Source organism: Aphelocoma coerulescens, chromosome 4 (assembly GCF_041296385.1).
Source record: "Aphelocoma coerulescens isolate FSJ_1873_10779 chromosome 4, UR_Acoe_1.0, whole genome shotgun sequence".
NCBI classification, from domain to species: Eukaryota; Metazoa; Chordata; class Aves; order Passeriformes; family Corvidae; genus Aphelocoma; species Aphelocoma coerulescens.
The window spans coordinates 30020047-30035765 of NC_091017.1; the positions used below are offsets into that span (position 1 = coordinate 30020047).

General features: G+C 39.0%; 1 protein-coding gene across 1 annotated transcript in view; it reads right to left on the reverse strand.

Moving 5' to 3' along the window:
- COL25A1 (collagen type XXV alpha 1 chain) overlaps positions 1-15719 on the reverse strand; it is a 309918-nt gene that overhangs the window by 99959 nt on the left and 194240 nt on the right. The window contains exons 6-7 of the mRNA XM_069012103.1: positions 9072-9098; positions 8880-8906 (exon numbers count right to left, since the gene is read on the reverse strand). Coding sequence (XP_068868204.1) covers positions 8880-8906; positions 9072-9098 — 54 coding nt within the window. The remainder of the gene's footprint in view (positions 1-8879; positions 8907-9071; positions 9099-15719) is intronic.

The following is a 15719-nucleotide window of genomic DNA, read 5'->3' on the forward strand; positions in this document are numbered from 1 at the left end:
ACTATAATACCCATGTAATGGAAAGGAGCACAAACAAGAAACCTACGTAAGAAGTAAAATCTGAATAGCAAGCAATAAATGATATTTATTGAAAAAATGGATAAACAGAAAATTTTTAAACAACTTCATTTTTTATTTATCAGCCTTTAGAATTACAGCACAGTAATTTTCAGTTACCTCTAAATTAGTATATTTGCAATTGGATGTTTTAAACTCATATTAATTTTGATTTATTTCATCTTCAACCTGACGGAGAAACGAGAATTAATTAAGAAAGGCACTTATGCAGAAAATATACTGGTTTGTCATGAAAGATTTTTTTTTTCTTGGGAAGAAATGGAAGACTTTGGAAAGATTTGTGTAGCTGTACACAAAATCATTTACATTCAGCACTTCCCAGTCCAGCCCCAGCATTTTCAAAGCTTCCCAACCCCCCACAGGCAAGTTCAAGATTAGCTATCAGTCCTGCAGTTTCTGCCCACATAAACAACATGTGAGAAAAGGGGACAATCCCATTCCTCCATCTGCAGAGTAGTTACTTCTTTCAGTTTGTTCCCAAGCAGGACAAAGCTTTCCTTCCTTTGCCCAAAGCAGTCATAATCTTAGACATAACATTGAGATATGTGCAATGCCAGTTTGGACCTGTATCATCTCCCCATGAGTAACACCCATCTTTGGAGAGAGCCAGAAACACGGGAACACTAAATGGAACCCAGCAAAGAAACTACAATGGGTCCATAGTTTTTGCATGTGTGGGAGGCTTTAGAAGGCATTGCACCCTCTGGCATCCATGAAAGATAATAATTGGCACACAGTGTGCTTCTAAAAAGGCATAAAAAGAGCTATCCTTCCCACAAAGTGAGTTCTCTTCCTTTCCTGTCACTCTGCTATAAATACAGCCACAAATATCCCCTGGATCTGTTTTATTTTTTCTCTATCTAAAGCTGTTCTGAACGACGGACTTAAAGTTACTCAATTTTCTCTTTATTTGGTTTGATTCTTGAACTGCACATAGGAAGGGTTCTTGTTCTCCACCCTGGGAGGCCCTAACAGAATACAAAACACTACAGTCATCAACAGCGACCACTGGTCTACTAAATTCCTCTGCTGACAGCTACTCAAGCTCACCCTGAAATGCTAGCTGGCTACAATTTCTAAATTAGCACAGTTGTTGCATGCCTCACTGCCATTTTTGCCCAAATGCCAAGCAAAACACGATGCTCGACGGAGGCTAACAGCCATGGGACCACCTTACCTACCTGGCAGCGTAGGTAAACCCTACTTGCCCCATACAATGGCTACTGAGAAAACCAAGGGATGCCAGAACGTTGTATTATTCCCCATCTGAATTTATAACTAGATGAAATAGTTCTCCTGTTACATTCATCACAGCCTTGAAGGATGTAATTCCCACTAGCTGTCCTAGATTTTTCACAGTACTTTCAGCTTTGTCCACTGGTCCACAGGAGGTCAATATTATAACCCTGTCATAAGGCAAGTATGATAACATTAAGCAACAGTGTTTCTGGTTTTACACTGCGCTGCATACGCTCCAGTTTGACTATTGCATTTGCTCAGTATAGTAAATGTCACAGTCCTCCCTAGGATTTTCCTTCTGACCTGCCAATAAACCCAAGCTGCACAAGCTTGCATGTTCCTGTGAAGACATGGTAAATGAGAGAGGAATTACCACCTGCTGTTCTCTTGCACTTCCTAAGGTTACAGCCAGCTGCTGCTATTTCACATCAAATCACACAGGCTTCAGGCCAGAGTAATCCTGACACTCTTTATGGCTGCTCTGCCTCTCTCCAACACCACCCCCAGTTCTAATTAATCCCTCAGACTGAGTGCCAGTCCTGTGGCTAATTATTGTACCTGCCCTGGGGAACACAGTGTTTGGTATCACCCTGTACAGTGCCATGGACTCTCAGCAGGAGCTCTTTTATATAATCCCTTTTATCATAACTGCTGCTTTCTCCAGCAGCAAATCTGCTAACAAAAACAGTACACCACAACAAGACAAAAATCCAGAAATTTCTTTTCACTTAGGCAAACATTCAGAAAAGAGTTTTGATTTGAATACACTATATAATGATTCACACTTTGTATTAAAAAAAGTGTTTAAGACCTGGCATAAACAGATCGCTGTAGAAGCATTATTTCCTATGATCACCTCTGTATTCACAGTGAATTCTACCTCACACTGCATTCAAACTGAATAAAAGTCAAAAAAGCCAACCCTTCTCTACTTTTGTCCTACTATTAGATGCATTTTCAGCGAGGAAAATGTCTTTCCTACACAACTCAATTATGTGTTCTGATGAGTGATCACCATCTGACCTCCATAAAATACCCTTCCAGAAGGCAAACCTGCTATTCTCACTGAAAGTGGTTGTAGGCATCCAGTCAACTGCAAGATGGGATGGTCCATAACCAAACTGCTCCTCAAAGAAAAAATATTTTGTCCTGGCTTATGGTTCTCTTCAAATTTTATACCTGCTGCATTTACATGATGCAGGTTAAGTGGCTCAAGCTTCTTCTATGATGGTTATTAGGATTGGATTAAATTTTTAGAGCTGTTTTCAATCAAATTTGCCTAACTCATATGTTCAGTTCTGCAGCACTTTTGCATGGCAGCTGTAGCTGGAGATACAACAACTTCATGATGTATTTTCAGTCACAGGACGGGACGGTAGAAAAAGGAACAGGATGTACAGAGACTTCCTTCCTCACCATTCCTCTGGCATTACTAAAAAGGGGCAAGATGCAAGCCAACTGGTGGAGAGCAAGACAAGCACTGCCTAGCTCTTAAGACAGGAATGACAACATCCTCGTCTCGGGAGCAGGTATGTGGCACCTTCTCTGGAGCGTCACAGCTGTTCTGCATTCCCCAAGGGAACCTCAGGAGCTGAACATCAAAGGCATAGCTTGGCCTTAGAGAGTCATTCACAGCCAAAAGGACACTCTTGTGAACTCTGACTCTCAAGCCGGAGTGTCCCAGTGCTTCAGACAAAGTTGGCAGCCAATACCATCTGAGTTCTTTCCTAACTTCTCCTCGTTACAGAGCTCCAAGTTACCTTGCTCCAATTTGTTACCCTTGTTTCGCCTTAATGGAAAACAGGGGAGCCACAACAGCCCAACACCAGTGAAGTAGAACAGGTAATTAGTCCCAGGAACGGAGTAGGTAAATACCCCTGCTGCCTCCTGGCAGATAAGGAAACAAAGTCTTAGAAGTTAAATTAACTGCTCACAGACAAATTGGCATTAAACCAGATGTCCAGAAGTTTTCTCAATGATTCTGCTTTGGTGAAAGTTAACAGAAGGAATCACTAATGCTTTTTAAATATTCTTATTGTGGCACACTAAGAGTGCAGTCTGAAACAGTAGCTAGATATAGCTCATAACTTGATCTATAATTTGATTTACACAGGGCAATTAACAACAGAAGAAACAACCATGAGTGTAATCATAATGGTAAAGTATGAAATTAAAGCAGCTCCCTGTGTCTGCTACATGTCTGAAGTAACATACAGTAAAACAAAAAATATGCTTTTAGACATAAATAAGAATCATCAAGAGCAGAAGAAATTTATAGAGTATGTTTAAATTATGCAAAATTGTATTTAATTAACATAATAATTTGACTCTAATACTAAACATTTTCACTTTGACAAGACGTTGAATGAGGATAAAAATTATCAGCATGAAACTTTCGGGAACAAGGCTTCCTCTAACATAAATGATTTACCTACATTCATTACAGTTAGCAATGTCAGCCTGACCTCACTCCAAAAAACTAAGTTTTGTTTTTGGGGAAGGCAGGAAATCAGATTAACTTATATATTACTACTTACTTTGTGAAGCAAACCTGTTCCTTTCTTTAGAAAACCAAACAATAACAAAGAAAACAACCCAAAACCAAAACCAAATCCCCCCATATAGTACCAAATAGGATGGCTTTAAAGGAGGGTGAAAAGTTGATGGTCATGGTTTAATCATCATTCAGTAACTAGTATTTTCTAATTTATGACTGAGGTACTGATTCTAAGGACATGAATGCAGATTTTCCATGCATTGTCACTAGGAGTAGGAAAAGGCTCAAAATATTTATTATATATTTCCTAGAAACATATTAACTAATAATAATGCATACATATTAAAAAACGCTTTTTAAATTTTTCATTTAAAAAAATCAGGTCAAAATTTACTGCTTTCACACCTTTAATTTCCCTTTAATATGGGATAGTTTATAAAAGTTGTATATATAATAGAACAAGTGAAGCAATACTTCACTTTTAAAAGAGAATTTATGTCTATATATACACACACTTGTATTTAGTTGTTTCAGTAAATAGACTGCTTCTAGGTTTTTGTCGATATTAGGTGATTTTGAAATAATCTGTCAGCACAGAAGAGTAGAACTTGCAAAACAATGATTTCTCTCTACCAGGCAGCAAATAAGTAGCAAATATATTAAAAGTAAACAGGGAAAAGGATTAACTAGAAAAGAACATTATATCTTTATCTGAACCTAACTGTTTTAACAGGACTCAAGGAATGTTTTTAATCTTCAAGTCAATGAAGGTTAACAAAAATAAAATAAACTTCTGAGTTCCTGTCTTTTCTAGAACTTCATCTTTCCTGCTTAAGACATTTTTAGAGATATTATCAGTTCTGTGCCACACCAGCCAACAGGCAAACTCACTTAAATATACCAAAAGGAGAAAATTATTTTATGAAAATACTTAAGTATGGCTTCTGGGTGGTATCTCATTTCACCTAGACCAAAACCAATTTAAAACCAGCTGCTAGCTAATGATTTCTAGCCCTGATAAGCAAGAAATTGCTCATGTATCTGAACTAAAGGACAGAAGATATTTATTATGTCATTTACAGAAGGGTGTTGCTTTCTGTTGAAGACTGAGGCAAAGAAGGCATTAAGTACCTCAGCCTTTTCCTCATCCTCGGTTACCAAGCTCCCCTCCACATTCAGTAAGACATTCTGTACCAGCTGTTCTGTTCCCAAACATTGACCTCTGAAGACCAATTTCCATTATCAAGGTACAGTCTCTACTTGGACAATACATCCTTTGCAATCCTACCATCATGATATTTTCAAAAGCTTTTTTTAAACTGGACTAGAACTGAACAACTGGAACCGAGCAGCCTGATATCACCATCTAGTCTAACAGTCCACAGGCTAAACTACATCATTTTAAATTTTCTCATGGCTCAGTACAGTAAAGCAAATCTCCATGGACATTTCAGGAAGCCATGCCCTCTGCAAAAAGAAGAGCATCCGAAAGATGTACTTACATTACCATTTCTTACACTGGTATCAAGGAAAGCTAGTTCTGCATTTGACCTAAATGTTTAGTCAGCCACAACTTCAGAGTAATTAGAGATCTGATATAAAAATACATAAAGAGATAAAAATATAATCTTTTCCAAATAAGATCAGGACTCACCATCACTACCTTATCGGTGGTCTCATGTGATTAAAAGCTATATTAACTTGCTGCTCAAACTCACACCCAGGGTATGAATTTCAATATCACTCACACTACTAGAATGTGTTTTGGCTCATATTTTCTACAGATAGCATGGACATAGGTAGATCAAGCCACATGGCATTATGAACTAGAGCCCTTATGCCATCTCTGCACAATGAAGGAGACTGATCCACACATTACTTCTGAATACTTACGAAAACTCCTCAGATTCTTAAAAAAAGCCAACACAAAACCCCAGACACATTATTCTAAAAATACATGTACCTGACCACTGGGTGGTATTTGCAGGGTTGAGTTCTTAGTGTATGACTTTATTGAAGGCATTTTCAAGAAAACCTGAACTTCAAAGCAGTTCAGTATATATTTTACATGTCCAGTGACTGTGGACATTTTGAGATAACTGATTCCTACTTTTGCGGTTTTTAAATTATTTCAGAGAGAAAGATCCCTCAAAAATCTCAAGGTAAAAACTTGGGTGGGAGAGAAAACAGCATTATCTTTGCCTCTTGCAAAGTGTTTTCATGAATATCTTTTCTTTTCAGCAGAATTTTGGAAGTGTAAAGTCTCATCTTGACCTGGACAGTCTACATTTTATTCTGATTTCTTTTACTAAAATGCCTGGAGAAAAGAAAGCAGCTTTTCTAAAGAGTAAGGGTCATTTTGAAATTTCAGTCATAGCTTGGAACACTAACAGTTTTTGCCAAGTTAATGCTTATTTCAAGCCAATATGTAAAAATATAAACCCAAAGAAACGTCAGGCACCTTACCTATACCAGATGAAGTAGCATGAAAATGTTCACTGCTCTTGGATATTATATCCAATCTGTCTGCAAACTTGTCAAATCCACACATTAATGTCATGCCCCAGTTACTTTCAGGTACAATATTTCTCGAAAATAATATTGTATGCCATTACCTCCAAACCTGTTTATCTTACACACGCAGTGATGGAAAACTATGTGTAAAGGTAACCAACCAGGACTAAATGGGTTTAGTTTCATTTGGTGCATGAGTGGCTTACACATAAAATTTCGACTAATTATATTGTAAATCCCCTGGCACAGCAGGTTGAGCAGATTCACCCTGAAGACAGTCATCAGAAGAGATAACTGCTGTACCATGAAACACATAAAATGGTCAGAGGCTTCATGGTACTTATTACTTGTGAAAATATGCAGGGGGGAAAAAGGAGAAGTTGTAGAACACATTCAAAATAGACTAAGGGAAAACCAACACTGGCTAAATTTCCCAGGCTAGACCCATATACTTAAAAAGGAGGTATGTTACTGGAACATGCATTGACTAAAGAGTTGGTGAAGTTTCAGCTTGTCCACAAGATGCTAGTCACCACCTCTTCCTCTCCACTGCTGACCTTCCTGAATTCCTTCTCTGTAATCAGATACAGAATTCAGTCTCAAATGCCAGCTGCTGCTGCAGATACAACTTTGTGATGTCCTTTTACATGAACTCCTCAGGTTGGATATTTTCTGCTTTTTATCTGCACTTGATTTACCAAACCCACAAACAGTCATAACCATGATTTGTATGGCTCAGTAAGGACTCTAGTGCCTGACAGTACACAGAGTGTATTTTGGCAAAGTGGGACACAACAGCCTCTGCCTAGTAGAGGTCCCACTGCAGTAACACTGATCAAACCCGCATCTTCTTACCGGGCACTGCCAACACTTCCAGACCTGGCACTGAAAGCCACACATGCTTCACCACTCAAAAGTTCTTACACCTCTTCAACATTTTGCCAAGATTTCTGCATCATCATTCCCTTGTGTTGATACCACTTCATTTGTTCTCCAGTGTTCAGACCTCTGGGTCTTTCCCTGGAAACTTCTCCAACAGTCGTAATTCCAGATTCTTATCCTCACTTATGTAATATTCTTCACAACATTGCTCTTCCGTATTTGTTATTGCATCCCTCTCTGATACTTCCATCAAATGTTCTCTCCTGTTCTTTTGAACCTAAGGCCACAGTTGTGAATGTGAATGTAAGAACACGCATCCTTCTGCATGTAAGGCCACTTAGTGCAAGCACTTACACATGGGCCTGTCTTATGCCACCTGAACAGAGCATCCTCTTCTAAGCCACAGGCACGGCACTGCTCTGCTTCCCTGCCGTCTCTCTCCTCACATTCCCCATGAAGCTCTGTAGCACAGAACCAGACAAAATACCAGCCCACTATGGCCTCTGAGAGATACTAAATTTGCTTAGAAGTTAAAAGGAAATTTTTAAATCACTCAGAACCTTTAGTTCATGTATTAGTTAGCTTAGAAAAAAAGCACGTTGCTCTCGTTGTTACTCTCTACTTTCTTTTATTTACTTGAGTAGTTTTCCAACTCTTCTTACTGAGTTTCAACTGAAATAATATTTAAAGCTGTTCACTCTCAGGCTGCTGTCTTTATGATGTGCAGCCCTAGCACCAAGCATAACAGGACACCTTGGTAGTTAACATCAAAATCAGCTGTAAAAGCATGTTGTGACTTTAGATAATCTTACTGACTGAAAAAATTTAAAATCCAATTAAATCAAATTATATGAAACAGAACAGTAGAATAAAATAAGGTTGCAAATTCAAAATATTTAACATAGTTAACAGAAGAAAATAATCCATGGAACATACTGTTATGGAAAAAATTATAAACATGTAACCAAAGAGAGTTACTATATTATCTGAACAATGTAACCAAGCGTTTTCTAATGAAGCACAGATGTAAAGAAGAGTGAACTAGCACAGCCAATCCATTTGAACTTACACTCCTGTATTCCTCTATTTCTCTGTTAAAATAAACATGATATTTAGAAATTAAAAGAACCTTTACATTTCCTAAATTAAACCATGTTCTAACTGTCTGGATTGTAACTATGCGATGATAATATTGCTATTATTAAAAATATTAAATACATATATGTCAGAGAAAAAAGCTAATACATGCATACATTATATTTGTTTATAATTCACTAAATATTAGCTACATTGTTCATGAAATCCAGAAGTACATTTATTAGAAACCCACTGGCCCTCTGCATTGTGGAAGCCCATGCATGGCGTGAACACATTGCTGGGGAAACTGAATGGTTTGGTTAGGAAAGCCAGCTTTATAGAGCAGAGCAAAATCACTGCGAAACCTGCTTCCACCCATAATGGAAACTGTACCCTATGGAATCACTCAAATCTTCCCAGACACTACCTGCTCACGTTCAGTATTACTGTCCTGCAGACACTTCAACATGCAGGGTAAATGCAGCTAATAAGCATAATTAGCTCAGACAGTGTATTTTAATTTAGTTTTGCACTAAAGGCTAATTGCCTACTCAGCAAAGGGGAAGTGTAACATTTTTTTTAAGATGCTTACCCGAGGGCCCTGATCACCTTGATCTCCCTGCAAAGTGGAAAGATGAGATGATAGGTTTAACACAGCATCTGTGTGCTACCCAGCTCTCTTACATAATCTAACATTTCACTGCATCAATACAAACGGTCTCTTGAGTTCATGCTGGGAGGGCTTTCCAGTCACCTTGTAAGAATCACCCGAACATCAACTCACCTTCTCGCCTTTTGGACCAGGAGGGCCCTGAAAGAAACAAAGGCAAAGATTAATTACTGATACTGATGAAGTCCTGGGACACAGCAAGAAACAGGTCTGCTCCAACCTGCTATTTCTTCCCAACTATGTATTTCCTTAAAATTTTTAACTCCAAATGCCCGGGCTATTCCAGAGATGGCTTCTTCACTGTACTAATAATAGGAACTGCACTCTATTCCTTGAATAGTTTGCTAATCCTGTGTGTTGAATCAGTCTACTTAGACAAGCAAAACTATGCCTGAAATGGCAAAATTTCTACTGATTTCACGTAGGGACAATAGTTTATCTCCTATCAGATAATAAAAGTTTTCTAAAACTGTAAAAGTTCTTTGCAAGTGCACTTAATAAATTCAAATACATATAAATATGGCATGTATTTTGGCACCCTCCTTGTCTTAGACTGCCAAAGAAAAATAGATTAGGAAATCTAAAATTAGGGTTTTCATTCCTTTTTTTGGCAATACTGATGTTTAGTCTCAAGCATACTGTTTAGTCAAAATGAGCTCTGTGTAACATGATTTTGCAGGAGTATAACTTTTTGTTACTTACCACCCAACAAACAGTAAAGTGACAGAATCACAAATATGGAATCACAAATATTCTATTTTTATTGAGCACTTTCCAGAAAGCTAGCAGCAGATTTCTAAACCACTAGTTTTTCAGGTTAGCATCTTGTGAACAAAAATGCTATCAGTCTGCAGAAAACTGGCTGCTGAGACAGTGCAGACTCTACCTCCAGCTTTCTAAAAGATATGCAGGTGTTTCATTACAAAGAAGGACCTGAGATACATATGAAAGCAGCTGTAAACAAAGAAGGAGCCATTCCAGCTAGCATGGTTCACTGTTATAACACAAAGAGAGTGTGTGGCAGTGTGTCTGTGTTTGTGAGGGCGTATGCATGCAGAACAAGAAGAGATTGTCACAAACGACACGGGTAAAAATTCATGTGGTTCACATAAATGCAGTGGAATGGAGGTCAGTCTGCTGTGCATTAAAGACGTGATCAACCACAGGAAAGTCTTTGAGAATCCCTGTTGTAGCCAGTTTTCTGCTTAGTTTTAAGGGCTTCTGATGCATGCCAGAGAAGAGCATCTGCTGCTAAATCTTTCAAGGAGTTAAAGCATATGCCTCTCCTTCCATGGCCTGCCATGTCTTCTGTCTGCTGCAGAGGACAGAGGACAAACAAGTCTGCCTCCTGATGTCCCTACGACTCCTTCAGGAAGGACAGTGCTCACTGCCGGCAGAGTGGAAACTATCTGCTCAATTAACTATGACCCCCACCCACTTTGTGTTGCCCTGCAAGCACTTAGCCTCTTTAAAAACAAATTAATCAAAATAATTTAATGAATAAATACAGCCTAGCTGCACCTTTAAGGTCTCTCCATCTATTTTTTTTTTTTTATACTTTTACTGTCCTTTCCCAGTTCACGTGTTCACAGAAATACATGCCAAAAACTACATGCAGCCCTGTCTACTTTTAGCTACAGTCCCCACATACAAGTACTGTGATGTGACATTACAGCAGAGCAGGTCTGCTTTAAAACCTTCACATACATGCCACCAAGCTTGTGAATTTGCAAACTCATACCATCAGTACACAGTAATGTATGCAAGATAGGAAGAACTAAACTCAGTGCAGGCTGTTGCTGCCTTTCCATAGCGAACGCTGAGCACAAGTGAAAGGCTGTGCTCACGTGTTCTACCTCCTTGAATTATCAAGCCATTACTGGCTCTGAATATCTTACTGGCTGCAAAGTGCAAATAGCATGACCCCTATCTGCTACAGTCAGAATCCAATTTCTTGGGCCTTAGGCATGAAATTAGAGATAACAGACATGACTGAGACTGTAAACAGATCTTGTCTTGTGGGAGCTGTTGCTGCCTTCATTTAGATGCTCAATGCCATTCTTATGCCCAAGAGTGGCCCTGCTTCTGATGGGTTTTGGCTCATAACTTTTCTGAGGGGTGCTTGCCGCAGCTCTGCCTGTTGGTAGAAGCTAAGACAGGAGAGATCACATCAGCTACCTGAACTAAGCTGGCTCACTGAAACAGAAACAAGTCAGAGCTCACATGAGCAGTTCAGCCACCAGATCTGCAGGGCTACTGCACTGTCTCCCTGGTACAACTGCTGGCAGTATGTTCAGCCATCTCCAGCTGCACAAGCGGCCCCTGCCCCTACCCTGCCTATTTCCCACCGTTCAGAGTTCTCTGAAAGCACAGTCCATACCCACACATGTTTTTTAATAAGACTGAATCATATATCTCTTTTTTTCCCTCCTTTTTTTGTGCAGGATTTTCTGAAAATGACCTGTACACATCATAATCAGAATTAGTTTTGTGTCTCATTGTTTGGTGTTTTCTCTCCCTAACTGGCATACACCATCATCTCTATCAAGTCACCTTTCCAGCCCACAAATTTTTCATAGAAGTCTTCACATGTATCTGACAGGGTTACTGTACCAGGAGTTAAAAACAGCTTTTCAAAAGCCCACAAAAGCACTTCTGGTGTGAACATTCTCACAAGTCTCTTCCCTTGTATTTGCAATGCTTTTGCTTTCCACAAGAGTCTTGAAAAACAAACAAACAATTGCAAACAAAAATAGCTCTTTTGGATGCAAGTGAAGAGAACCAGTGGGGTTTCTTGAAAATAAAAATTAATGCAATACTTTCATGGCTTGTTCACCAATCTCTGGCTTTTCCCCCACTGTTTCAATTGTCCTCTATTGTTTTTGCAACTTTAAACAGAAAATTCCTATCCTCAGCCTTTGACATCTTCTTTCCATTTGTGCTGAGAAATTCTCCCAAGGCTGTTACTGCAGAGTTTATTAGTGTGTGTACACTGAGTGGAGGCAGGGAGGAAGAAAAATCTGAGGGGAAGTTGGGTTTGTGGGGGTGGGGTGTGATTAGGAGACAGATTTGTTTAAAGGAGGGCAAGGTTTCTTCTGTTTAAGGGTACAGACACAAAGCACAGAGTGAGTAAAATAACACTAGTTTTGTAGGCCACAGCATAGACTTGCTGCTTTTTTCCCGGGGAGACTTCTGTGCTTTCGTTTATGAGATGGCAGAGATCAAACCGTGAGCTGCCGAACAAATGTGAAAGCATTTTGTGTAAGTTATATGAAACGTCTGAGGTCACAGCATTTCTGAAATAACTTTACAGTGTTTTCACTGGAAACAGAGGCTCTTTTCTCAAAGTGCAATTATCTCCTCCAGACTACTATACATTTCCAAGGAGAGTTTATAGCCTGTTTCACATAAGCAAGGCCTTGTAAATCTCAAACACATGCAAAATCTGCATTCATAATTAGGCGAAAAATACTACTGTTTTTAAAACGAGGTCTCCTAAAGCAGACTGAAAGGCCTCCAGGCACCTGCCAGCCAAGAACAAAGCTGAAATCAGGGTCAAGTCCAAAGAACAGCTATGTTCAGGATTACCAACAGGTGACCCCTTTTTCTTTTTTTCCCCTTTTTGCTATCAAAATCCCATTTCCATTCTCTGATGAAATTTTACAGAATAGAACAGAAGGGCAAGAGAATGCAGTACTAGAAAACAGGAGACTGATCCTTGCAGTCTTCAATAGAAAAGGTTCCCTTAGAATTAACTGTGATCAGCATGATTTTTTTCACACAGCTGGAATTTTATAATTAATTCCCTGAAAGATGCTAATTTTGTATCTTACCCTTGAGGCCATTGCCACCTATACAGTTTTGCAAAAGTTACATTCAGAGACCTCTTAAAAAGCCAGTAGTTGACTTGATTTTACAAACACTCATAATTATAAGAATTCTCTTACAGATATATTTTATCCACATTCCTATTGCTACAGACCTGCCTTCAGTCATAATACAGGAAGTTCTGCTGTAAACTCACCCAAAAGGCTCCAAGCATTGATAGGACAGTAGAACTGAAAATAGTAAGGGATTCTCAGTACAGGGTTCAAAGAAACAGCCACATGTTGAAGGTTCTGTACAAAGCTCCACAGTCAGGACAGAGGAATGCAGATTTTTCCTGACTGTTGGACAGCACATATGATGCTTCTGTAAAAAGGACCTGCCAGTCCCCAGCACAAGCTGGTGACAACCAACCAAGAGAATCAGTTGGACTGTGACAGTCCCAGGTCCCACTGGGATCATCCACCTTCACAGCTCCTAAGGAACATGACATGTCAAACTTGACAGCTCCCATCACAGAGAGCTACCACGGAAGACACAGGCAATAGTAACTTTTCAGACACAGTCACTCTTTCCTACATTCGCACCACAACAGCCACAGGCTAAAGCAAGCTGGCAGCTGGAAGACTGAATGTAGTTTGCAAGGTTCAGCCTTCATTTTCACTTGGGATCGAAGAGCATACAGTGCAGTCATCCTTACCAGCAGCTACAGCACCCACAGTGTGACTGGCAGCCCAAGGGAACAGCAGCCTTGCAGAGAGGAGCAGAAAAGTGAGCCAGCTATTCCAGTGTCATCCAGACAAATCCAAAAAGGGAATCAATTTGCCAGCTTAGTTTAATCATGTTTTCACAACTAAATAGCACACCATACATTGCCTAGTTAATTCAATACTGCAGATTACTTTGATGGTAAAAGGTGGCTTTGGCACATAGCAACAAAATAATCAGATACAAAAGTCAAACTTTCTTTCTTTGAAACCTGACTCATGACTTCGATAAATTACAAGAGTCTCACTGGAAGAACAGTCCCAAGTTTATCCTATAATTGCTACAAAATATTAGGATCAGATATGGTGAATCATAGGAGGTTATACAGAGTGTTATGAAACACCACTATTTCAAAGTTCCTACACTCATTTCAGTCTTGTGTCCACTCTGCAAGCCCTGAACTACTGAGCAGTGTGGTTTTGGCATCTGTTGAGCTTGGCCATGTTTTCAGCCAATGTTTACATATGCTAGTTTACAATGCCAACATTTCACCTTGCATCAATTTTGCAAGTACTCAGAAGAATTTTCAGTGAATCTGAACAGTTTCTACTGCTGAAGTCCCTTCTTTTTACATGTTTTATTCTTCCCCTGTAATATGACCGGCTTACAATGAGAACTTCAACCAAACACACCTCAAAAGACTCTTACTGATATTTCATTTCCTCCCCTTATATTCTAAAGTTTTTGTTAAAATATCCTAAGGCAGAAAAAAAGAAACCTGAATTTTTGACACAATAATGGTGACTGACTTAAAAAACATTATGTAAATTATTTAAGCTGAGAAATATAAAATTGATTTATATAGCAATCTAAATAAACAGCTTGGTTAACATTCACAACAAGCAAATTCTAAATGACTCCTGCTGTAAATTCATACAACTGTATTCAGAAGTCAGTGATTTATAGCAATATATAAACCAGACAAGTTTATAAACGACAGGCAGGAGAACACAGTCTACCCAAAATATGTCAAGAAACCATTTAGACTGTAATTTAGACATTGATTTCTCATGCAGTGCTCTTGCTGAGGCTGGGATGGGGTGCTTTTTTTGAAATTTGTAATGCTGCTCACAAAAACCATCAGCTCACATTAGAAGCTGCAGAAGAGTCACAGCTGACTGACTAATCCAGTGCCCAGGAAGAAGCACAAGGCCCAGTGTCCCAGGCAAGGAGATGCTAAAGGGCATCTCCTCTTCCTCACTCTGACATACTTTCTTTCTTTGATTAACCAGTAAGACTGTCATCTTCTCCTCCCCTTTCCCTTCCTTCTACAGACAAACATAATGTTTTTCTTTGAAAACCTAAAGAACAACACAAAGGGTCCTACAAGAGTTCCCTGGTACAGAGGGTATCTGACTACGTACAGGCTATGGCCTGAGCATGAAAAAACAAGGATCAGCTTTACTATTTCTACAAACTAATTTAAGTAAACATTGTGATTCAAACCTGCTAAGTTTCTTGTGAGTCAAGTAGCTGCTGTATGTGCCAGTATGACCAATTTTACGGTGGCAGAAAAAACTGGCACATTCTTAAAGAAAAGAAAATGGCTTCTGGTAAAGTCAGAAGTCAGACTTTCACCTACTGCTCAATGCACTGCAATACCTGTATTTCCTGAATCTTGGCCCTCGTTGCCTTGTCCACAGTGCACCTTCCTATTCTCCTACTTGGTTAGATAAGCAGAAGTTTACTGATGATGTTAGAGATTTGATGCAATGCTGTAAAAAAACCCAAAAAAACACCACAAGGAAATTCCACTCTTGTAAGCTGGTAAAAGAGGACAGATGAGAAAACCTAATACTTCTGTATCTCTCATGTAATAAAAAAACAGCCAGAGTTTCTGATTTTAATAAAAGGAAGGAAGGAAGACTGCAAGGAAGATAAAAACACAATCTTGGTTACTTCAAAAACACAGAAACACACAAATTTTTGGCTGGTGCCAGAAATGCAGGAAGACATAATAAAACACAACTGATGTGGGCCCTCCAGAATCAAAATTCAGAAAGCAGACTGAACAGGGAGCTTTTTTTTACTATTATTGTTATATTTCCACTGCAGTCTCAGGATTTTTTGAAGTTCAATCTATGATTTTTAACAATATTTTTAATGACAATATAGTATCAGATTCAGTGTTCAATATTTGGTTTATAAAAGATCTCAAAAATGAGACAC